At 39.9% G+C, this 25,220-nt stretch overlaps 2 protein-coding genes across 22 annotated transcripts in view; one reads left to right on the top strand and one right to left on the bottom strand.

Annotated features, from left to right (window-relative positions):
* Positions 1–6,941, bottom strand: part of VTI1A (vesicle transport through interaction with t-SNAREs 1A) — a 368,523-nt gene extending 361,582 nt beyond the window's left edge. For all 20 annotated transcript variants that reach the window (XM_084994282.1, XM_013983738.3, XM_084994284.1 and 17 more), the window contains exon 1: positions 6,696–6,941. In XM_084994282.1, the coding sequence (XP_084850408.1) occupies positions 6,696–6,789 (94 nt within the window). In that variant the 5' untranslated portion in view covers positions 6,790–6,941. The remainder of the gene's footprint in view (positions 1–6,695) is intronic.
* Positions 6,942–7,237: 296 nt separating this feature from the next.
* On the top strand, positions 7,238–24,554 carry ZDHHC6 (zinc finger DHHC-type palmitoyltransferase 6). 2 transcript variants are annotated; one of them, XM_001928330.6, is made up of 11 exons: positions 7,238–7,438; positions 8,456–8,929; positions 9,575–9,666; positions 11,178–11,337; positions 12,503–12,664; positions 13,943–13,996; positions 20,248–20,415; positions 21,591–21,632; positions 22,323–22,468; positions 22,576–22,622; positions 23,943–24,554. In XM_001928330.6, the coding sequence occupies exons 2-11, from the start codon at positions 8,663–8,665 to the stop codon at positions 24,044–24,046; spliced, it is 1,242 nt and encodes a 413-aa protein (XP_001928365.1). In that variant the 5' UTR covers positions 7,238–7,438; positions 8,456–8,662; the 3' UTR covers positions 24,047–24,554. The 2 variants fall into 2 exon arrangements, with proteins under 2 accessions (XP_001928365.1, XP_005657514.1); XM_005657457.4 differs by having other exon boundaries at positions 22,576–22,672.
* The last annotated feature ends 666 nt before the right edge of the window (positions 24,555–25,220 follow it).

Genomic DNA, 25,220 nt, shown 5'->3' with positions numbered 1-25,220 from the left:
TTTTCAGTTTCTCCTTTCCTGGCTTCCAGGACACCCTGACTCTGTGATTCTCCTTAACACTCACTTCTGCCTCAGTGTCCTCTACTGGGCATCCTCTTTCCCAGCCTATCCTTAACTGTCAGTGTTTTTCAAAGTTCAGTCCTTGCTTTTCTTCTCTTAGGACTAATGTCTACGTCCCCACACAATTTCATCCAATCCCATTTTTTTAACATATTTATTGTCCCAAACCTTTACTGCTAATCTTGATATATTTCCAGGACTTCAGACCTTTAATCTCAATACTTTTGCCCATCTCCACTGTGACTAATTGGCAAGCTGCTAGTCAAAATTCTCTTTAGAAGTCACTGCCTCTTTGACTCTTTTTCTACCCCAACAGAAGAGTTAACTACTCTCTCTTACAGAAACTGCCTAGAGTCCTTACCTAATCCTCATGATTTATCTTTCACTCTTACTGGTCTGATTTATCCTCCAGCTTGGAGGCTCATGGCTTTTTTCCTTTTTCTTTCCTTTTTTTTTTTTTTTTTTCTTTCTTTCTTTCTTTTCTTTTACTGGCTGCACTCACGGCATGTGGAAGTTCCCAGGCCAGGAACTGAACCTGTATCACAACAGTAACTAGAACCAGAGCAATGACAACACCCGATCCTTAACCCATTGAGCCACCAGGGAACTTCAGGAACCATGTCTTACGCCTAAAATTTAGCAGTGAGCCTGGTATATGAGTTCTTGAAAATGATGGTAAATTGAATAAATAATACAGATAAGTGCAGTAATTTACAAAAGAGTCTACGCTACCAACCACCCAGGTTTCCCTTTCTCCATGCCTGATTTAATCTTCCTAAAATGTGGCTCTGATTGAATCAATTGAGCCCAGAAGTGTTTCTCCCTCCCTCCCTTCTTTCTTTTTCCTGCTCTAAGCCTTTGTTTGAGCTACCATTTAGGGTTGGTAGAATATAACAGAATTACAGGACTGATTCTGGCTAACTTAAGCCAAAAAGGGGAATTTTTTTTTTTTTTTAGAATAATATGGGTGGCTCATAGCATCAATGAAAAAAATGAGTTTCCAACCTCAGGAAGGACAGTATGCAGGGTGGCTCAGGGTCTCAAGGGAGCAGGAACTCACTGACATTCTCTGTAAAAGGGGAATCAAAATTCAAATTCCTTACAAAAATTCACTGAATGTCCTCACTTGGGTAAGGTGTTCACCTCTTGACCTGGACAGGGCATGGCAGTCTGTCAGGTCCACCAAGACTAGGTTTTGGTAGTTTCTCAATGGAAAGTTGAGGTGCTGCTATCAGAAGATAGTATGGAAGATTCTGGGCTGTCCAAAACAAGAGATGACCACTGCACCCCTTATGGCAACTCTTTTAATATACTCTTTTCCCATTTTTGTCTCCTAAAGCCCAATATCTTCCAGGTGATCTTCTGGGACATGATGTTATCGCCTCTGAATTCCTAGACCTCTGTGTCCTGCTCTAGCATCCCCAATGGTCATTAGAAATTGGTTTTTGTAGTTTTTCCTTAAGTCTCATTTCCAGATCCTTGAAGGAAAGGACCGTTCTTGACACATCTTTGCCCTAATTCTGTATTTAGCACTAAAAGCTGTACATGGTAGGTGCTTACTAAGTGAATCAATTGTTCTTAGCTCAGCAACATATTTGTTACAGAGAAACTGAGAAAAAGAAAAGTTGCATCAGTGAGTACCAGGGTAAATCTTCCCACTTAGAATGGCAAGTCTCCCTTTATGAAGGAAATAATGTTAAAACAAGACCATTCTTGGAGTTCCCATTGTGGCTCATAGGGTTGAGAACCCGATTAGCATCCACGAGGATGTGGGTTCGACCCCTGGCCTCACTCAGTGGGTTAAGGATATGGCATTGCCGCAAGCTGTGGCACAGGTCATGGATATGGCTCGGATCTGGTATTGCTGTGGCTGTGGTGTAGGCTGGCAGCTATGGCTCCAATTTGACCCCTGCCTGGGAACATCCATATGCTCTGGGTGTGGCCCTAAAAAGACAACAAACAAAAAACAAAATAAAGCCATTCTAGAATGATCCCTATGATAAAGGACTAGAGTTAGAAATATCAATATGAACTCAACTTTAACTTACTATAATTACAGATGGTTTCGTATACAAATTTTTATCAATATGTGTATATACATGAGTTAACATACACACATTTTCCTCACTCTGTCAGCTGGTAGAGTCCAGGACCAATAATTACCCCAGTAGCAATTACCACACTTAATATCCAGATTTTGGTTTCTAAAACCATTTTTCAAAAAAAGGAAACTGGGCACCCTGGAGAAATGGCTGATGATTCTAGGACTGGCATAAAAAAAAAATACAAGAAGATCCTGGAGTATCTTATCAGAAAGAAAGAAAGTGCTAAAAGGGGGGAAAAAACAACCCACAATGATGGGGACATACCAAAAGGATACAAAAGCCAACTGAAAGGACATCCAGTGGTTAAAGCTAGAATAATCTGAGCAACATAACAGAGTAGTATTGGAATATAACACAAAGTATAAAATGAATATCATGAGCCCATGGATATAAATGACTAAGTCACTGGAGGAGCACAGACAAATCTATCCTGTATAGAAGAATTCCAAATAATTTACACAGACACTAAGCCTTCAATGAGGTAGAGCAAGACTTCCTACTCCTTAAGTGTGGGCTATGCATATGCTTTCCCTCCAAATAGTATGGAAAAGGGGGAAAGCATAACTTTACAGTGAAGAAACCTGACAAATACTATCTTAAGCAGGTGATCAAACTTAACATCAGGAATGATAAGTTATCTTAGAGTGTCTACTTTTGATATGATCGGATGAAAATGTGCTCTACTTCTGCGATCTTCCTCTCAAAAACCTGTAACTCCAGTCTGATGAAGAAAAAAAAAAAGGGTTCTACTAATAACACAAAGTCTGAGGAGCTGAGTCCTGAATAGCCCTACAAGCTGTTGTCTTCACCAGTAACAATAACATCACTAGTAGTTAATTTCTCATGCACTTTCCTTGGGGGAAAGATTTTGTGCTGCTGTGCACTTTACGTGGTTTATTTCACTTGACTTTTTACAACACTGTAAACTTGTACAACTTCCGCACCTGTAAAGTATCCCCTAGCACAGATTTTCTAGGTGGAGAGGCAGACTTAGAGAGGCCAGGCAATTTGCCTGAAACTGCATATCTAGTAAGTAGCAGATCTGGAATTCTAAACACATTTGATGTCATGTGTGAATTGTAACCAATCTGCCATAATGCATCTGTTGGTATTTTTGACTGTAACTACCAAATGATACACTTCACAACAGACTGTTTATCTCTCTGTAGATGGTGAGGTAAGCAACTACGTGCAAAAGAACATTTTGTTTAAGATCCTTCAGGAAGCCTGTGTGGAATCTCTGCACCTATAAAGTATCACCCCACTTAAGAGTCATCATCAGAGGAAAAGGAACTTCATAATTAGTAATAGTGATGGTTTCCACTCATCCATCTTCCGGACTTTACCACTGAATATAATCATCACAATCAAATTTCAAATACAGTGCCATAAGAATATTACTTAAGAGGGAGTGATCAACCTCATTAATCCAGTTACTAAAATTAGTTAAAACGCAAACATTTTAGTCCAAGAGCAAAGCATTTTTATTGTTTAAAACATGTCACAGGGAATTCCCTTTGTGGTGCAGTGGAAAATGAATTCAACTAGAATCCATGAGGATGCCGGTTCGATCCCTGGCCTTGCTCAGTGGGTTGGGGATCTGGCATTGCAGTGAGCTACTATATAGGTCAAAGACATGGCTTGGATCCCACATGCTGTGGCTGTGTTGTAGGCTGGTAGCTGCAGCTCCAATTCAACTCCTAGCCTGGGAACTTCCATATGCCTCGGTGCGGGCCTAAAAAGCAAAAACAAACAAACAGACAAAAAAACATGTCAGAGTAATGAAATTACTTTGTTAAAGCTTTTAAAATAGTCAGTTCTTTTATATTTTCTTTGAAAGTAACACTTCAATAAATTGTGAATGAAAAACAGAGAGTGAAGTTAATTGTATTTAATCCTACTCACTCTACTTCAATTTCAATAAGTTAATATTTGGGGAATAAACTGCTTTGGCTGAAAAATTTGCTTCAATTTTTACCACCTTCTTTTTTTTTTTTTTTTTTTGTCTTTTTGTCTTTTTAGGGCCACACCTGCAGCATATGGAGGTTCCCAGGCTAGGGGTCCAATTAGAGCTACAGCTGCTGGCCACAGCCACAGCCACAGCCATTCAGGATCCGAGCCATGCCTGTGACCTATACCATAGCTCATGGCAATGCCAGACCCTCCATCCACTGATTGAGGCCAGGGATCGAACCCGCAATCTCATGGTCGGGTATGTTAACCACTGAGCCACTACGGGAACTCCCAATTTTTATCTTCTTAACTCAAGTAAATTCTGGGTCAACTACCAATGATGCTCTGAAGAAGAGATTATAATTACTTTTAATAATACTGTTTTTGCCATGGATGTCTATATTATTTTCTGTTAGTATATGTGTGTGTATTATATATATATATAATTAATATATATATCTGAGGTTCATAACTACATAGATGTATTTTAAATCTTTTTCTATTTATCAATTAGAAACATTATAAAGTAAGCAAATGCAAGTAATTATTAAGGGGGAAACCACAACATTTTTAAGTATTAGCATTTAATTATTCAAGTCAGTAAGCATTTTTCCAGTGCCAGCTATACAGTCTTCTTTCAACTCTCATGTAGCTGCTGTCTTTGAGCTTTACATTATATTGTAGCTAAAGAGAGTCAAGGCCTTTATTTTTAAGGTTCTTAATCCAAAGGTTTCCTTCTCTGTGCTAAGAATGGTTACATTAAAATATAAAGGCTGTTACAACTTTGCACCCAGGAATGACTTTGTTACTTTATAAAACAGCATCCCAATACAAAAACTATTAGCCCAAACAAACCAACAAAAATATGTCTACTGCTAAAACTATTATAATTAAAAACAAGCAAAAATCCCATGGAAACCACAAGTCCTGATATTCTGAGGCTCTGGGATCCAAGTCAAAGGAAGCAGTCTCCAAGAACAATGACAACAAAAATCAAGATGATCTTGGGCAGTGGAGACAAGCAGAACTGAAGAGAAGAGGCCAGGTGGTGTATCATCAAGTGAGGAGGCCATCAGCCACTTTCGCCACAAAAATCTCCGAGGCGGCAGAGCTAGGTGGTATAGGCTACCTTGAGTCTCTTCTCTTGTTCCCTCACTCGAACTCATAAACCTCCTTAAGACATCATCCTCCATCTCCTCCAGAACTAACTGAGACTTCAGGAGATGAGAGGGGTGTAAGTTCAGGGATCCTGGTTTCAAGCAAATATCCCTATTAACAGAAAATAGGTGGGGGGAAGAAAAACAAAGAAATAAAGGAAGAAAATTATTTATAAACACATAAATTTGGGAGGCGGGGAATAGGGAAAGGGAAAGAGGAATGACAACTTAGGTCCACGAGAAATTATTGCAGGCATCAAGGATTGACTAACAAGGTGGGACAATGAAGTTTCCCACCAGTTCACAGATGAATGAGCACTCCTTTTCCAACATATTACACACCAGAGAACTAAGGCAGGGCCAAGTCTAGATGGTCCAATTTCCCTAACAAAACTGAGCCCCAAAGTAACAATGTTAACTGCAACTAAATGCTCAAATTAAATCTGTATTTAGAGAAGAGTAAATCCTAAAACAATGCCCTTCAGACAAAAATCACACAATATCATACTTAAGTATCTGCTCATTCACTTAAACATTTTCCTGAGTCCCTTCTAAGTAAATGCCAAGGAAATCAAACATAGCTCCCACCTCCACATAGCTGACAGTCCAGCATTGCGAATAAGATGTGCTAAAACACAAAACCAAACCAAACCAAAACTCTTCTGCATGAGAGTTGTGGAATTTTAAAAGTGAAAAAAAAAATCATTCTGTATCAAGTTTTACAATGGGTTACAGATCCTCAAGAAGGATGAGAAATAATAAATGGGGTTGGAGGTACGAAAAACGCTAATGATTATAGCAGCTCACATCAAGAAAGGACTTTACATATGTAAAGTCATTTAACCTACACAACAACCCTATGAGAGACATACAATTCCCCCCATTTTACCAAGAAGGAAAGCTGAGAGAAGTTAAGAAACTTGCCTACATACCACAATTTATAAGTGGCAGAGCTGAGATTTGAATCCAGGCACTAGGGCTCTTAAACCTGTTTTGCTGCCTATAATAATATTACTTGTAACAAAGCAACGTTGCTGTACATTGTAGACCCGTGGTTCCTGTACTTTCATTTATTCTCTGAATACTCTCTCATCTATATATTTAACAATCAAGCCAACCCAAACAAAATTAAAACTCAGAGAAAAGTCCCCAAGGTTATCCGGGTAACAAGGCAGTGGGGTCCAGATTAGAGCCCAGAGGGGTCAGATTACACTGCACCCCACAAAGACTGTGGGGTGCAGTGTAATCTCTCCCCTTACCCTCAACCAACCTCAAAATCCGTCCCTCCAGGAGGCCCTAACACCACCCGACTCCAGACTCGCGCTTCAGAGACACACTTATTCAGGTGGCGTTTCATTGTCCACGCCCAAGCCTCCCGGCTCTCCTGTCCACCTCCGCCCGGCCAGGACAGGGCTCTCACCAGGCGGGAGTCGGGGTACCCTTGCAATCTTGTTGGTGATGTCAGCAGTGAGTACCGCGAAGTCTTGCTCGTAGCCTTCGAAGTCAGACGACATGGCGGCTCTGGAGTGGCCCGCCTGGGCCGGAGCCTAGGTCGGGGCTGGGGCCACAGGGGACAGAAAAACAGAGTCCAGGGAACACAGGAAGGGTCCACTTCAGAGAGGAGCGGAGAACCGGGGACAGCTCCTAGCCCGGCCGCTTCCTGGTTGTTCGTCACTATTTTAGTCCTCCGGAAGTTGGGCTGGATGCGCTTTTTATTTTCCGCTCCGGCTACAAGATTAAGAAATTTCCTAACGAAGAGCACTTAAATTAGTGCCCTCAAAAGCCTAAGAAAATGTTCCAGTTCTCAGGGATCACTGAAAGCATCTTTTGCCCATCTACGTTCTGGAAAGCGGATCCAGCTTTCCAATCTAGAGTCAAAGGAACTTGCTTCCCGAGGGGAGTTTGATGCAGCGAACCTGCCGGAAGTAGCTGTCCTGGAGACTGCGCAGTGGGCCTGAGCGGGAGAGCCGCGGCGAGGGCGCTGGCGGAGAAGCAGCAGCGTCGTGGCTGATCTCGCACTGCACGCAGGATTTGCTTTCTTCTTACGCTGGGCTGGGGGGCCCAGGACGGAGTTATCCGAGCAGGAGAAAACCTGCTTGGGGTGAGCTCGGGCCGCCCCGGAAATGCGATGGCCGAGGAGCAGGCGCTGAGGACCAGACCGAGGTGGGAGTCACACAGGGGACGTGACCATGATTTTGGCGGTGTTCGCCCCACCCAAGTGAGGCCAGAATCTCCAGAATGTAGAGACCAACTTCGCTTACCAGGATGTTCATGCCCTGAGTGAGGATTTCCAAGCGCTCTGCTCCGTGACAGGAGTGGGAAACTGAGGCACAAGGCAGCGGCATCCGTTGATTCAAAGTCTTGTTACCGTCAGAGCTTTTTTCCTTGACTCACTCCAGTCCAGTCCGAAATACCCTTCTACAGATCTTTCTGGAACTCGCCGTCCTGCCTTCCAATCCCTCGCTCCCGGAGGCTCTTCCTTTTCTGTTTTTCCTCAAATATTTTCATTCAGGTTCATTCTCACACACGCCTCTGGTCAGGATTTCACACACACACTTCCCTTTCCCCGCCTCTTCCTTCTCCTCTTTGCTTTCGCTCTCCTGCTTCTTTACCTTTGTCACAAATAGACTCTTAGGTTAGTGTTGGGGTGGAGGCAACCGCAGGCAAATGGTGTAGACTGTGTCTACATCATACTTGATTAATTCGAGACTGGATAAGAGGCAGTTTAGAACTCCGTGAAGGGAGTTTGAAAACTTAAGTTTCTATTGAGTTCACCTGTTGGTTGTCACTGTAGTATAATCACTTAGCCTCTCCAAGCCACTTTCTTTTCTATGAGGAAGGAAACTGGATCAGGCCCACTCTAAGGCTCTCCCTTCCCAGCTCTAAAATTCTTTTTCTCCTCAAACCAGTCACTGAACCGTTGCATAGTCACAGTCCTCTGACAAGTTGGGAACAAGGGAATAAAAACAACCATTTTAGAATCTTGTATCCAGTTTACATGCCATTCCAACTTGAGGCCTAGTTTGGATAAGAGGAAAATAGTTCTTTTTGACATTTGATGAGATCCTCATTCCATAGTAATGTATTTGTGAGCTGCTTTTGTTTAGGTGATTATTGGAATTAACAAATGCAGTATCCAGTAGTATGTCCTACCAAACTTTCTCATTTTGTTTTCTTTAGATTGGGCCTCAAATCAAGACACTGCATTCTCCTAGAAAAGACAGAGAGTTTGTAACGGTGAACATGGTGTAATCTGCATTAACATCCCACACCATGAAGGCATGACAATTAAGGAACACATGTGGACTTGTGGCACATGGAAATGTGTGCACAGAAAAAAGAAATCTGTAATTCTTTAAAAACAGGAAGGTGTTCTTCCTCACCAAAATGGGTACATTCTGCTCAGTCATCAGGTTTGAAAATCTCCAAGAATTAAAGAGACTTTGTCACTGGGGTCCCATTATAGCCCTTGGTGTTATAGCAATATGTTCTACCATGGCCATGATTGACTCTGTTTTGTGGTATTGGCCCTTACATACCACTGGAGGAAGCGTGAATTTCATCATGTTGATAAATTGGACTGTCATGATTCTTTATAATTATTTCAATGCCATGTTTGTTGGTCCTGGCTTCGTCCCTCTGGGGTGGAAACCGGTAAGAAAAAGATTCTTTAAGATAGTGAACTCTAATAATAATCATATATTTGGTTTAGTTTTGCCTTACCTGCTAACCAATAATATCAAACACAGCCTGCTCTTTCCCTTGGCAGAGACTAAATGTGTTATTCGCTGATCCTTTAGAGCTCAAAAAATTTATTTCATACCGATTTGAAAGTATTGATCTAAATTAGTGTTTCCCAAAGCAGGTTCATTGAATACTTCTGCATTTAAAAAAAAAAAAAAAAAAAAGGAGAGGTGGTGATGAGTACGTGGTTATAAGTTTCTAGGAAACACTTTGGATCATAAACCTCATTAACAGTGTGGTTTGGCTCTAGGATCCCTTTTCACGCAATATATTACCGTCCTTCATAACTGAGAAAAAAATCTTTGGAAACTGCTGGTTTACACCACAAAGTATTCACGAACAATGGACAGCCAGTAATAACAAGTCAAGTCTTAAGAATAAATACTATGGTTTGATTTTCTCTTGGAGGGGATAGGGAAAGGGTAGGATCTTAACTCACATTTCCAGCCCTTTTATTTGAGCCAAAATACTTTTAAATGATGAATTTCTGATATCAGGAGCGACACTTTTCTAATTACCCAGAAGTTTATATTTTGTTTATATTTTGCTGTCAAGGAAAATTCTCAGGATAGCATGTACCTCCAGTATTGTAAAGTCTGCCAAGCATACAAGGCACCACGGTCACATCACTGCAGAAAGTGTAACAGGTACTGTCTGTCTTTGCTGTTTATTGGGATCTGATCAGCTTGATTACTGGCCTTTTGTTGTTACTCTCTCAATCACATCAATCCTAGTTTATTTTCCACAAGGTGGCTGCTTTATAAACAATGTTGTCAAAATACTCGTGTCCATAATCTTCACTTTACTTCTAAAGTGTCAATTCTGATAATAAAGAAATCTCCCTCTTATTCATTTTAAGTGAAAAGGTTTTTCTAAAAAAATACAGATTTACTTTGCCTCTTGCCCTGCCTAAAGCAGGGTAAAAAGTTGTTTTCTTTTTCTTCATAATCCTGATTTTAATAATCCTGATTTTAATCAGGATTATCTGTGTTCATCATCTGTCGTCTTGACTAGCCTTAGAATTGTTTGTTCCAAGTCTAAATTGTGAAGGAGACCTGCTTTTTCTGTTGTTATATAGGAGACTAACATTTATACCTTGTACAAATTTAAAAAATGAATCCAAGTGCCTGTTATCACAAGTGTTTAATATAAAACACTTAATTGGAAGAAAATGGAATCACTATAAAAAATGTGAATTAAGGTAGAACCTTTTTTTTTTTTTGGTCTTTTTGCCTTTTCTAGGGCCGCTCCTGCGGCATATGGAGATTCCCAGGCTGGGGTGTAATCGGAGGTGTAGCCACCGGTGTACACCAGAGCCACAGCAACTCGGGATCCAAGCCTCATCTGGGACCTACACCACAGCTCATGGCAACACCGGATCCCTAACCTACTGAGCAAGGCCAGGGATTGAACCCGCAACCTCATCGTTCCTAGTCGGATTTGTTAACCACTGCACCACGACGGGAACTCCCTAAGGTAGAACCTTTTTTAAAGGTACATCTATATCCACTGATAAATAAGAAATTTATGATGAGAATGTTGAGGCTTATGGGGACCACTGGAGGCAAATAAAGTTGAATTTGAGGCAAGAAAATGTTCTTTTAGCTACCTCAAGGAAAGGAAGCACAGTAAGACTTTGCTTTTTATACCACATCTTATATTCCCAGAGTTAGCTTACTTAGCTCAGAGATTCCACATCTAAAGGGTAAGAACAGGAAGGAAGGAAGTTTCAAGTGTCTGCTGGGCCCCACCAACCCCCGTGGAGATTTATAAGTGATTTTGTTCGTCTCTGTTGTATTTCACTTCAGTCACTGCATTTCAGAGGAAAACCAGGAACCACGCTCATTTCTTTATAATGAACGTCTCAGTGGGCCTCCTGACTTCTTTAAACAAACTCACTTGTAGCAGACATCTTTTCCTCAGAAGCTGTTACAAAGCCTGCCCTTTCTTGTGCTGTTTAAAATTTAAAAGAAGACACTGTTCAGAGTTGTTTAAAAACTCATAAAGCTTTTTCATTCTGTTCCGTGAAGTGTCATATTCCTCTGTGTCTCATGCACAGACGTGCTAGATTTCTCTGTCCTTGATCTTTTGAAGACCAGAGTTATTAAAAGTAGACAAGATTTTCTGCCTCATGTTTTATGTAAATTTTTCTTGTTAGATGTGTGATGAAGATGGACCATCACTGTCCTTGGATCAACAACTGCTGTGGTTACCAAAATCATGCTTCGTTCACACTATTTCTCCTTCTAGCACCACTGGGTTGTATTCATGCTGCCTTTATTTTTGTTATGACAATGTATACACAGCTTTATAATCGGGTAAGTGAAAATGTTTGTGATAAACTCATTCATGCCAGATTATGTAGCAGTTATCAGGATTTTTTAAGAAGTCCCTTTTGAAATTAGGCTTTCTCCAGTTTAGGTAAGGAACAGAACTTTGCTTTACTCCTCTATGGATTTCTTTTTAAAAAGCATTAAAATGGTTTTTAAGATGAGGAAAGATTATTTTGTCCTGGAAGCTCACCTTGTATGCTCTAGTTGAAGTTGATAATTATTTTAGTACCACATATATAACTTATTGCACTTCAAACTTGGTAGCTGTGGTAAGAAGAGAGGAAAAAGGGAAAGAGGAGAAAAAGACAATGCTGGTGCTTTCTGTTTCAGTCCAGTCCTGTGGCAGGTTGCAATTCTTTTATTCATTTCTGATTCCAGTGCCCTGGGGCATGGCTCCTGGAGCAGGTACATATGGCAAAACATCCCGCAACACTTTGAGTTGATTTATGGGCAAATAGGAGATAAAGTTCAGTGGTCCCTAAAGAGGCCTGAAGAGTAAATGAGGGGCACAGGCCCTAGGGGAACATGGCAAAGTGGAGAACACACATCCTTTACCCGGGGGACAACCCATATGTGACTACAGCCAGTTTTTGATGTTTGGAAACCCCACCCGTTGATGCCAGATCTTCTGAGTTTTCAAGAAAAAAATCTGAAAATCTGTATTTTTTTTTTTATGTGAACTCTGATTTCTAAATGTTGGCACCTGACCAAATATTTTTAAACATTTCACAGGTCATATTTGGCCACCTCTGTTTTGTTAGTTTTTAAACCTCTGGTTGTAGCACATGAGGGAAAAAAACCACTGAATCCTAGACTGTGTTTGTTGCTATGAATAATTAAATATAAAAAAGCAAGAGAAAATGGGATACACAGTTACAGCTTAGATTGGCATCCTCTGTTATGCCTGGTAATGTTTGTGGGTCTGTCTGACTCTGACACTTTCCAAGGAAACAGTAACAAACAGAAAAGCATTTTAGAATACCTGAGAAGAATAGACCACAGTATTAGGCAGAAACAGCTCTGTTTGCTTTGGCCACGGTATCAGGTTTGTCATTCCTTGATCTTTTTGATCAAGTTTTTTTTTTTATGATACAGTAGAGTCTGAGTGTTTATAACAACCAAGCGCTTCAAGTGTGTGTTTTGTTTATAGCTCTCCTTTGGGTGGAACACGGTCAAGATTGATATGAGTGCAGCCCGGAGAGATCCTCTTCCAATTATTCCGTTTGGATTAGCTGCATTTGCTGCCACCTTGTTTGCCTTGGGATTAGCTTTAGGAACAACCATAGCTGTTGGGATGTTATTTTTTATCCAGGTAAGTTGCTCAGTTACCTCTTGCTAGAAGTTGTCCAGTTATTGGGACTACTTATAATGAGAAAGAGATAAAGGCTGTGTTTACGTATGCAGTATGAAATGGAAATTATCATTACCTAGTCCATCTATGTGATTAATTTAATCTTCTACTAGTCAGGTAATTTTGAAGTAACTTTGCCAGAATTTCTAGGTAGTTGATTTAAATTTTAACATGTTAACTTAGAATTGTACAGCACTTTATACTTGGGAAAGCTCTTCTCACAGTCTGTCTCAGTTTTCACATCCATTGGTGTAAAAACCTGCATAATTGGAAATTTCATATCTAAGAAAATAAAAAATAGAATCAAGACTGCATATACTCAGCTTTTTTTTTCATTTTTTGTCTTTTTAGGGCCACACCCATAGCATATGGAGGTTCCCAGGCTAGGGGTTGAATTGGAGCTACAGCTGCTGGCCTGTGCCACAGCCATAGCAATGTGGGATCCGAGCCAGTCTGCAACCTTCACCACAGCTCACAGCAACACCAGATCCTTAACGCACTGAGCAAGGCCAGGGATTGAACCTGCGATATCATGGTTCATAGTCAAATTCGTTTCTATTGCTCCATGACGGGAACTCCCTAAATATATTCGATTTTTAAGGTAAGCAGATTTTCTAGGTTGTCCGAAATGAGTCACTGTTACTTGTAATAAAGAGGTTAATCATACACTTAAGGTTCATTAAGAATAGTGGTACAAGATTTTAATAGCAAAGTATATTTAATGCTGATTGAATGGATTGTATCAATATTTTATGAATATTCTGAAAAACTTATTCAGAAGACAGTACGTAAACATGATAATTGGAGTTCCCGCTGTAGCACAGCAGGTTAAGAATCTGACTGCAGTGGCTTGGGTCTCTGTGGAAGTACTGGTTCAATCCCCAGCCCCGCACAGTGGATCAAGTGGCAGTCACAGCTACAGCCCGGCTTCAATCCCTGGCCTAGGAACTTTGCATATGCCACGGGTGCAGCCATAAAATTAGAAAACAAACAAAACAAAACAAAAAAACCAAGATGTTTTTATTTAAACAGTAGGTTCAGATGTGCTTGTGGATTGACGTCATCATTTATATGAAGAAGTAGTGCAGATGGATGCTGTGTTAACTTCCTCTGTTTTCCTGATACCTCAATTTATGTAATGGAGCAATAAAAACTATCTTACAGGGTTAGCAGAGAGAGGATTATCTTAAATGAACCAGTCACATTATGAAATTTTACTATGTATCGTTTAATTTCCAGATGAAAATAATTCTCAGAAACAAAACTTCTATTGAATCATGGATTGAAGAGAAGGTAAATTTTATAATTGTTTCCTCACTATCGATAAAAGTGCTGATTAACTAATGGACCAGATTAACTAATAAATGCCCCCAAATGAAAACTTGACTACAAGATGGCTTCCTTAAGTCTTTCACCTGCCATGTAAAAGGTGAGTGTAGGAACCATTTGATTTATTCCTGGTTTAATATAACTCTCACACACTGAGTTGCTGAAGAGGCCTCAGCCACACCTTAAACCATTTGATCATACTCTCTTAGACTAAAGGAGAAGGCAGGCCTTTTGGAAAGGAACTTCTCTCCTAGCAAGTTGCCATCACATGGGTTTTAGACATCGGATAGATAATTGTTATAACAATTTAGCTTATCGTAAACCTCACAGCCTCCAGTACATACTTCACACTGTCCATTGTGATTTTTTTTTTTTTTTTTTTTGTCTTTTTGTCTTTTTGTTGTTGTTGTTGTTGTTGTTGCTATTTCTTGGGCCGCTGCCGCGGCATATGGAGGTTCCCAGGCTAGGGGCTGAATCGGAGCTGTAGCCACCGGCCTACACCAGAGCCACAGCAACGCAGGATCTGAGCCATGTCTGCAACCTACACCACAGCTCATGGCAACGCCGGATCGTTAACCCACTGAGCAAGGGCAGGGACCGAACCCGCAACCTCATGGTTCCTAGTCGGATTCGTTAACCACTGCGCCACGACGGGAACTCCCTGTCCATTGTGATTTTGATGTGAAAAGTACCTTTGGCAACCCCGCTCCCTCCTCGAAGCTTCTCAGGTCCTCATCATCACTGAGGCAGGGATGCGCCAGGGGCCGGGCAAATAACCCAGGGAAGTGGAGCCAGCCTCTGTGCCAGAGCTGCTCGGCAGGCAAAGCTGCTTGTTGCCACACCCAGTATTGTGAGATCATCTCATTTTTTTTTCAAGACAAGTCAGAGATCTGGATTTCTTTTTTTTTTTTTTGAAATTACTTATTTTAATAACTGAAAACAGTAATAGATACTTTTGGTTTAAAAAAGTATCATAGTACAAAAGGGTAATTCTGAGACACAAGGCTCCCCATGTTCCTCCTCTGCTTCTAACTCAAAAGGGTCCCATTGCCCACAGGAGAAAGGTCACACGCTTCCAAGCCTCCAGGACCCTACTCGATCCGGCTCCTGCTTCCCACTGCAGCCTCATCGGCCCTCCCGGCTGTCTCTCCTTCCCCTGCCAGTCTACTGTTCATCTACCCCAGCCCCCTGCAGTGCTGGCTTGGCCTGCCCATCCCCGGGCTCTGTCCATGTCCTCACTCTGACAGCAGAGATCTGGATTTCTGTATTACCTCCTTTTTGTTTTGAAGCATTGGCAAGCAATTCAAATTAAAGACAGACTCATGGGCCGAATAAAACACAGCTCCCTGGCAGCCAGCTTGTGAGCTTTAATTAATAGCAGTAGAGTTCTCATTTTTTTGGTCCCAGGACCTTTTGCATTCTCAAAAGTTGTTTAGGACACTAAAGAGCTTTTGTTAGTGTGTATTATATCTATTGATAATTGCCATATTTTCTAACTGAGAAACTCTTTGAATATTTATTATTTCATTTAAAAATAACAGTAATAAACTCCTTACTTGTTAATAAAAAAGAGCATATTTTTTGGAAAAAAACAATTAAAATTTCCAAAATAGGAAGAGTGGCATTGTTTTATGTTTTTACAAATCTCTTTAATATCTGACTTAACAGAAGACAGTTGAATTCTCACATCTACTTTTGCATTCAGTCTGTTGAGATATTTTGCTTTGATTGAAGTATATGAAGAAAGTTCAGCCTCAAACAGATAAGTAGGTAGAAAGGGGTGGAATAATTTATCATGCCTTTTAGTTAAGAGCGGTTATTCTCTGATACCACATAAAACTTGACAAGTGCTCGTTCTTGAGAGGTTAGTAGCATGTGAGATCTGAAGCTACACCAGTACATTGCACTCTTTTGTATTTAAATTCATCAATCTATCCTGCTCTTTGAATGGCTCTTTTACCCGTATAGGGTATCAGGCCTTGGTCATTTGGAAAATACTGGTTTATAGCATTAACATGGATTTGTCAAATGTTGATACATTTCCTTATACAATATCTAAAAGCCACATTCATTACTACCAATTTTATGGGGAAAATCTTTAGCTATTGGAAAGTCATCAAGCTGTTAGTGGTGGATACAAATTTTCCAAAATTCTGACTTTCACTTGAAAGCCTTAAATTTTCCACTGGCAACAAATAGTTGTTTTTACGAAGTAACAGCCTACTTTGTTCATTTTTGAGAAAACATTCGCTGGATACTGAAGTCTGAATAACCTTAGTTTGTCTGACACATTACTCATTCTTTCAAGTAAAAATTGTGTTACATGAAAAAAGCTGGTGACACAGCTTTTGTTAGCTCACAACTCAAGTGTTTTCCTTGAGATTCAGCACTTCAGCACATTTTATGTGTACTTCCCATTTTGTCACACAGAATTTTATAAGGACATCTAATCTTGAGGATTGAGATGTACTAAAGATAATAATTCATATTGTTTTATCCAGGACATGTTTACCTAAAACCGGGCTTTTCATTGGGCTTTGTTTTGAATTATAAGTGTGTAGCAGTGAAGAGTATAGCAACTACTAATACAGTTTGGTGCCCCTGTCTTTATTTCTGCTTAAGGTGTCAGCAATTTCACTGACCATTGCAAATGTCAACACAGTGAACAAGGCACATAACATCTTAGTGTTATTATTATGAAAGTTGTTTGACTTTGTTGAACCCCAAGAAAAGGTCTTGGGGACTCAAAGAGGTGTGCAAGGCATGCTTTGAGAACCATTGCTGTACAGGTTAAGTCCAAGCTCCTTAGTTTTTGCGTCATAAAACCCTTCAGGTCTTCCCTTTCCCTTCGTTTCCCAGATGCTTCTGTATCTTTCCAAATGTTGTTTTCCAAACATTCTTTTCCCCTCTTTTTTGCCTTATTTCTTGTCCCTTAAGACTTAGTTTAGGTCTAAGGGACAAGAACCCTTCCTTGACTCTCCCCAGACTAGGTTAAACACTTTTGTTCCCTTTTCCCATAGCACTTACTGCTCATATCTGTCACCTTTTCACACATGGTATTGACTGAATCCTCCAACTTCATTGAGTGCTTCTCAGGGCAGAGGCCATGCCTTGGTCATCTTTGTAACCTGCTTTCATTTTTAACACTTTCTCTGTTAAATATTATTCTAATATTTAATATTAATATTCTAGATCTCTGTTCTCTGAGACTCTTAATTCATTTCAGAGACTGAAGCTTTTGTATACAAAAAGGGAAAAGAAATTACCCTCTGCTGTCTGGGTGGGGATGGACTTAACATGTGGTCTTGTTACAGCTTGACAGTTCTTTTTTTTTTTTTTTCCCCCCACTGTACAGCAAGGGGATCAAGTTATCTTTACATGTATACATTACAATTACATTTTTTCCCCCACCCTTTCTTCTGTTGCAACATGAGTATCTAGACAAAGTTCTCAATGCTATTCAGCAGGATCTCCTTGTAAATCTATTCTAAGTTGTGTCTGATAAGCCCAAGCTCTGGATCCCTCCCACTCCCTTCCCCTCCTATCAGGCAGCTGCAAGTCTTTTCTCCAAGTCCATGATTTTCTTTTCTGAGATGTTCATTTGTGCTGGATATTAGATTCCAGTTATAAGTGATATCATATGGCATTTGTCTTTGTCTTTCTGGCTTACTTCACTCAGGATGAGATTCTCTAGTTCCATCCATGTTGCTGCAAATGGCATTATGTCATTCTTTTTTATGGCTGAGTAGTATTCCATTGTGTATATATACCACATCTTCCGAATCCAATCATCTGTTGATGGACATTTGGGTTGTTTCCATGTCCTGGCTATTGTGAATAGTGCTGCAATGAACATGTGGGTGCATGTGTCTCTTTTAAGTAGAGTTTTGTCCGGATAGATGCCCAAGAGTGGGATTGCTGGGTCATACGGAAGTTTTATGTATAGATTTCTAAGGTATCTCCAAACTGTTCTCCATAGTGGCTATACCAGTTGACATTCCCACCAACAGTGCAGGAGGGTTCCCTTTTCTCCACACCCCCTCCAGCACTTGTTATTTGTGGACTTATTAATGATGGCCATTCTGACTGGTGTGAGGTGGTATCTCATGGTAGTTTTGATTTGCATTTCTCTTATAATCAGCGATGTTGAGCATTTTTTCATGTGTTTGCTGGCCATCTGTATATCTTCTTTGGAGAAATGTCTATTCAGGTCTTTTGCCCATTTTTTCATTGATTGATTGGCTTTTTTGCTGTTGGGTTGTATAAGTTGCTTATATATTCTAGAGATTAAGCCCTTGTCGGTTGCATCGTTTGAGACTATTTTCTCCCATTCTGTAAGTTGTCTTTTTGTTTTCTTTTTGGTTTCCTTTGCTGTGCAAAAGCTTTTCAGTTTGATAAGGTCCCATGGGTTTATTTTTGCTCTAATTTCTATTGCTTTGGGAGACTGACCTAAGAAAATATTCATGATGTTGATGTCAGAGAGTGTTTTGCCTATGGTTTCTTCTGGGAGTTTGATGGTGTCCTGACAGGTCTTTTAATTGCTGCATTTTTTTTTCTTTTTAGGGCCACACCCTAGGCATATGTCATATGGAAGTTCCCAGGCTAGAGGTCGAATTGGAGCTGCACGTGCTGGGCCTACACCACAGCCACAGCAACACCAGATCGGAGTCACATCTACGACTACACTGCAGCTCATGGCAACACCAGATCCTTAACCCACTGAGCGAGGCTAGAGATCAAGCCCTTGTCCTCATGTATACTAATCGGGTTTGTTACTGCTAAGCCACAACGCCAGACAACTCTTTTAATTGTATTAACAGTAGTATCACTTTATAAGTAACTGCAAGGAGCTTCTCCCTACAATACTGTCCCCTGATAATAAAATATTTCAAGATATCATTTCTAGCTAGCATAATATACTGACATTGGATTAACAGTGTTTTTTTGTTCATGACCAAGGTTCTTTATAAACTGCCATGGTAAAACTAGAAGTTATTTTAAAACTGGCACTCTGTTGCTGAATAAAAAAATCACATAAATGGTTGTCTTAAGTTATAGAAAATGTATCAAAATTATTAGATTTTCTTACACAATAAGTATCAGTTGGATTTGTACACTTACTGTAGGAATAAGTAATGTATCTTTATACCCCTAGCTGTGAGTGGAAATTCAGAAATTTCTTAGGAATTTCTATCAGGAGTTACCGTCATGGTGCAGCAGAAACGAATCCGACTAGAAACCATGAGGGTTCGATCCTTGATCTCGCTCAGTGGGTTAAGGATCCAGTGTTGCCGTGAGCTGTGGTGAAGGTCGAAAATGCAGCTCAGATCTGGCATTGCTGTGGCTGTGGCGTAGGCTGACGGCTATAGCTCTGATTGGACCCTTAGACTGGGAACCTCCATATGCTGCAGGTACAGCCCTAAAAAGCAAAAAAGACCAAAAAAATAAATATCTATCATAAATTCTAAGCCAGTTTATCCCCGTACATAAAAGACAACCATTTAAATGCCCAGAATATAATTTATGAAACCTGAATATTTATATATATATATATATATACACACACCCATAAAATGCACATATAAATGTCTATATAAATAAGCATATAGACACATGTAATGGTATATAAAACTGAAAGAAAACTTCCTGTGCATACCTGCTAGTTTTTAAAAAATAATTTTCTTAAAATGATGACTCCCCTGTTACACATTTTCTGGCCATTCTCACAGTATCACTGCTACCCAGGATACAACCATGGCGTTCTAGTGCATCCCACCTGGCAGATCCCTGCATCCTGGATAAACCCTTGCTTTCTCTTAAATCTCTTTATTAGTAGCCCTTCTTTACACCTGGATTCTTTTGTTCTGCTAAACAAGCAGGAACATTGAGGATTTAGTGATTTTTTTTAATATATGGAAAAAACTTTTTTTAATACACATTTCTGAATGCTTGAATTCAGTCATACTTAGGCTTATTCCTAAATAGGCCCTATCAGACATTTGCTGGATAATCTCAGATAAGGTTGGTATTATGTGTCAAGTTGTTCCTATATTGTAAATAAGTGTGTTTATTTCTTTTGTGTACTTTAATGTTACAATAAGGAGGAGGGGGTTTTAGGAATGATACAGATTTGAGGAATAAATGTCTCAATAGTATGTTACTAAAGCCCACTTAAGGCAGATGTGTCTGCCATCTTACATCTCTGTTACCCACAGGCTAAAGATCGAATTCAATATTATCAACTAGATGAAGTCTTTGTTTTTCCTTATGATATGGGAAGTAGATGGAAGAACTTTAAACAGGTATTTACATGGTCAGGGGTCCCTGAAGGAGATGGACTGGAGTGGCCAATAAGAGAAGGCTGTCATCAGTACAGCTTAACAGTGAGTATGTTTGTTCAAATACTCTTATCTTTTTGCCTCACCTTCTTCCCCTTAACTTCTGAACTCCGATGGCGTTTTCTAGTAAAACAAGTAGTAAGAATTTTTTCGGTATGGCGAAATGAATCTCAGTTAATAATTCTAAATCACTCCTTGTATCATATCCTTTTTCTTATTTAAATCTCTCTATCTCTCCCTACCTGTGGGACAAAGCTCTGATTCCTCAACTTAATTTTATAAAGTCTGGCTGAAAGCTATCTTTCACCTACATCCTAGCAGAAGTCATCCTTCTAATCAGCCCCGTCTATTCAGCACATTCCTGGTACATTCCTGACACCTACCTCTGCCCACCCTATTTTTTCTGTCTCATGATCTTTTCTCTTTGGAAAATACTTCAGACCAGCTTCAATCCTACCTCCTCCATAAAAGTCTAATCTCCCCACTCTAGACTCATCTGGATTTGGTGCTTAATCATTTACTACTGTATCTTATATCAAGTATCTTTAATTTTTAACTTGACAAGATTCTAGACAGATTATTTCCCCTATTATATCTAGTGTAGTACCATTTAATAAATTGTTGCTGAATGAGTGGAGAAAAGTGGTTGAAATGATGACTTTTAATCGAGACTCATTGTTGATGAATTTTGCGGTCTGTTTGCCGTGGCTGAGAATTGGGGAGTCTCTGCATCCTCTTTACCTTAGGGACTAGCCCAAAGGCCCCTGAAGGTGGGGAGCCCAGCTCCCTGACCCCTGGGCCACTGGGCATGACTTTTAATCGAGACTCATTGTTGATGAATTTGCGGTCTGTTTGCCGTGGCTGAGAATTGGGGAGTCTCTGCATCCTCTTTACCTTAGGGACTAGCCCAAAGGCCCCTGAAGGTGGGGAGCACAGCTCCCTGACCCCTGGGCCACTGGGCATGCTCTGCCAGTGTACACAGATGAGGGCACTAGAGAGGGAAGGCTGAGGATACCCCACTTCAGCTCTGGGTCTTAATCACAGTCATGGCCTTCTTTCCATGCTAATTTTTTTTAAAAATGCAGTCTTTAAATTAACAGCAGTTAGAAATGCTGAAAAATTGGGAGTTTGTCATGTCATGATGATATAATAAATCAGGAAAGCTGTTTTTCAACATTGAGATAAGACTTCATTTTTTTCTCTTTATATCTTCCAAACAGATAGAGCAGTTGAAACAAAAAGCAGATAAAAGGGTCAGAAGTGTAAGTAATTCTTTTGCAATGCTACTAATTTCTTGTTTCTTTTGTCAGGCTCTAGAATTCTGTGTAGCTTTTAAAATTGTCTTTGAGTAGAAGACTTTTATTAAATAATATTTCTTAATATATTTGTTGAAATTTGATGTACATTACTTTTGTTTTCATTTAAATAGTTTGGGCTGGAGATTTGGAAGGAACTTAGTCAATTTATATTGTCAGTAGATAATTATCCTCAATGTGGTTCCTCAGATAAAACCTGCCCTTACAATGACGCTGTAGAATATAATGGCCACTAGCCACAGGTGGCAATTTAAATTTAATTTAAATTAACTAAAATTAAAATTTCAGTTCTTTGGTTGCACCAGCTACATTACAAGTGCTCAGTAGCTACATGTGCCTAGGGGCCACCACACTGATCCCACAAATATAGAACATTTTCATTACTCCAGAAAGTTCTTTTGGACAGCACTGCTTCTAGAATTTCCTTCTCAGCCATGTGCTTGAAATGAAGGGTAAGAAAAGCCTGAGAGCTAGAAGCTTCAATTAATTACCTTCTATACAGGACCTGGGCAGATGGGGTACCAGGAGAGAAAGACTTGTTGCCTGATATTTTGAATCACCCGTCAACAGTTGACATTCGAGTTGAAAAACCTCAGGTATGGGTTAAGGTTAAATTGTTCTTCTTACTGGTGACAGGTTCGGTATAAAGTAATAGAAGATTACAGTGGCTCCTGCTGTCCTTTGAATAAAGGGATCAAAACCTTCTTCACCAGCCCCTGCACGGAAGAGCCTCGGATAAGGCTCCAGAAAGGGGAGTTCGTTTTAGCCACAAGGGGGTTACGGTAAGTGACAGGAAGTACTGAATTTCCTCTTTAATGACAAAACTGGCATCTATTCTAAAAATATATATATATATATATATTTAATTTTAATCTTTTCAATATTTCAGATACTGGTTGTATGGAGATAAAATTCTTGATGACTCCATTATAGAAGGTATGGAAGTGGAAGAGGGTGTTGAAAGGACAAGACTGCCAGCACTAACTGTATGTTTTACGAGAATAAGTTTTATAAACAATCACGTCATATACATTAGGGGAACTAAATAGGAAGGCACAGCATTAAGCAGCAGAAAGAAGCTCCTTGTGTTATTTCTCCATAACACACACTATTTTTTTTTTCTTTTGTCTTTTTAGGGCCACACTTGCAGCATATGGAGGTTCCCAGGCTAGGAGTTGAATCGGAGCTGCAGCTGCCAGCCTACACCACAGCCACAGCAACGCCAGAACCAAGCTGCATCTGTGACCTACCCCATAGGCCACAGCAATGCCAGATCCTTAACCCACTGAGCAAGGTCAGGGATCGAACCTGTGCCCTCATGGATACTAGCCAGATTCGTTTCCCCTGAACCCCGACAGGAACTCCATAGCGCTTATATTTATTGGGTCATCCTAATGATAGATAATATCGGATCCCATACTTAACCATGTGACAGGCACGAGTAGAAATGCCTCACTTGTGGTATTAAAGTCCCCAGCAGTCCTCTGAGGTCAGTGTTGTCATTGACATTTTATTGGTGAGGGAATTGAAACATGGAGAGGCTCAACAGTGCGCCTCAGACCACATTAAAGGCAGGTAGAGCCCAGCCTCTAGCCCACAGTCTGGCTCCAGAGCTGTAGGCCAAACTGCTCTTCTGTACACTCCCCCATTGAAAGAATCCATCCTATTAAGTTATTATAAAAATTAATGAATTGGAACTTTTGTGTCTTTGATTTTTTTATTTAGTTTAAGCATTGTTCCTTTTTAAAGTAAAGATGAACCCAGGATGCCCTTTTGAAAACAGTGGGTTAATTATAAATTCACTCATGTAATAGCTTAGGCAAGCTTGATAAAGAAATGCACATCTTGGAGAAAGCAAAAAGAAAATCCACAAAGGCTACAGGGAGATCGTCCCCAGGAACAGATGAAGTGTGGCAGGTGACAAACTCCTTCACAGTCCACACCCATTACGTGTGTGCACCCCCACTGGGAAGTCCCCCCAACTCTGCTGGAGCTCTCCTGAACCACATCAGCTCCTTTCCCAGATGATGGAATTTGGGAAATACCTGTATTCTAGCTTGTTAGGCGTGTGTGTATGTGTATACTTACATATTTTTAATCTCAGTTCCTCAAATTGTGCTTATAAAAGATGGTAAAGGGTGGTGAGCAGTAAAGTCTAAAAGCTTGTTAATTGAGAATAATAGGACTAAGGAGGCTCAGTAATGTCACAGTGGTATATATCTGACTATTTCATGTCAATTTCATTTTCTACCTCAGGTGTTTCAAGAGTAAGAGGATGGTTCCCTAGAAACTGTGTGGAAAAATGTCCGTGCGATACTGAAACAGAATCAGCCCCAGAGGGCGAGAAGAAAAATAGATAGCCACTGTCAAAGCAAAATTACTCTAATTCCGCTCCATTACTTGAAAATTGTACATATTACTAAAGAATTATGCAATGAGCCTACTCTGGTTAAGGTGTTCTTTTCCTCAAAGGTGCCCTAGTGCCATGAGCTAAATATTTTTATTACCATTTGAAATGGAAAAGCCATTCTGCACATGCCTTTGAATTCCTGCGCCTCTCTGCCACCTCACCCTCTCCTCAGAAGGAAAAACACTTCACCCAAGTAAGTCGATTGCATTTTCTCCAGGATTTTGTAATGCACTGCACAGGATGGACCTCACCTGCAGATAGAGTTCTCCCTTTGCCAGGAGCATCTGCATGTGATGCTTTTATCCTCTTTTCCTCTCAGCCGAAATTTCTTATGTAATACTCTAGATACTGTAGATCTTAATTTGTCAGATTCAGTATAAGCTCAGATTTTATTACTCGTCTTTTAATAACAAAGATTTTGTCAAATCAAATAAAGATCAATGTCTGTATAAATCATAGTTTTTACTCAAAGCATCTCTCTTTTTGCTAACTAAAAAATATTGTCTTAGTTCCTTAGGAAAAATTGTTCTACTACTTTGTAAAAAAAATCAGCATCTTTAATATTCACCATCTTTGATCATGAATCTTAAAACATATATATTGGCCACAAATAAATACTCAATTAGTGGCATGTTGAGATCACAGGATTCTAGGAGACTGTCTTTTTTTTAATTGAAGTATAGTTGATTTATAGTGTTACAGGTATATAGCAAAGTGATTCAGTTATACATACATATATATATACACCACACACATTATTTTTCAGATTCTTTTCTGTTAAAGGTTATTATAAGACATTGAATATAGTTCCTTGAGGTATACATTAGGTCCTTATTGCTTATCTTTTATATACAGTAGTATCTGTTAATCTCAAATTCCTAATTTATCCTCACCTCCTTTCTCCTTTGGTAACTGTAAGTTTGTTTTCTATGTCTATGAGTCTATTACTGTTTTGTAAATAAGTTCGTTTGTATCATATTTTAGATTCACATTGCTGGTTCCTGGAGACTGGCTGCAGGTCCCAGGGATCCCACGCTGGTTCCAGATTATTGATAGGGGGAGCTTGTTCCTGATACCCTTGGGTATGGGGTCCTGGGTGTCCTGAAGATTGCATTGGCCTGGTA

Source organism: Sus scrofa, chromosome 14 (genome assembly GCF_054392235.1).
Source record: "Sus scrofa isolate SSC_HxYL_T2T_F1_AM1 chromosome 14, Sscrofa_HxYL_maternal_Yorkshire_Landrace_v2.0, whole genome shotgun sequence".
Classification (NCBI taxonomy): domain Eukaryota; kingdom Metazoa; phylum Chordata; class Mammalia; order Artiodactyla; family Suidae; genus Sus; species Sus scrofa.
The sequence above is the reverse complement of the archived record's forward strand: the minus strand, read 5'-3'. Positions and strand labels throughout refer to the sequence as shown.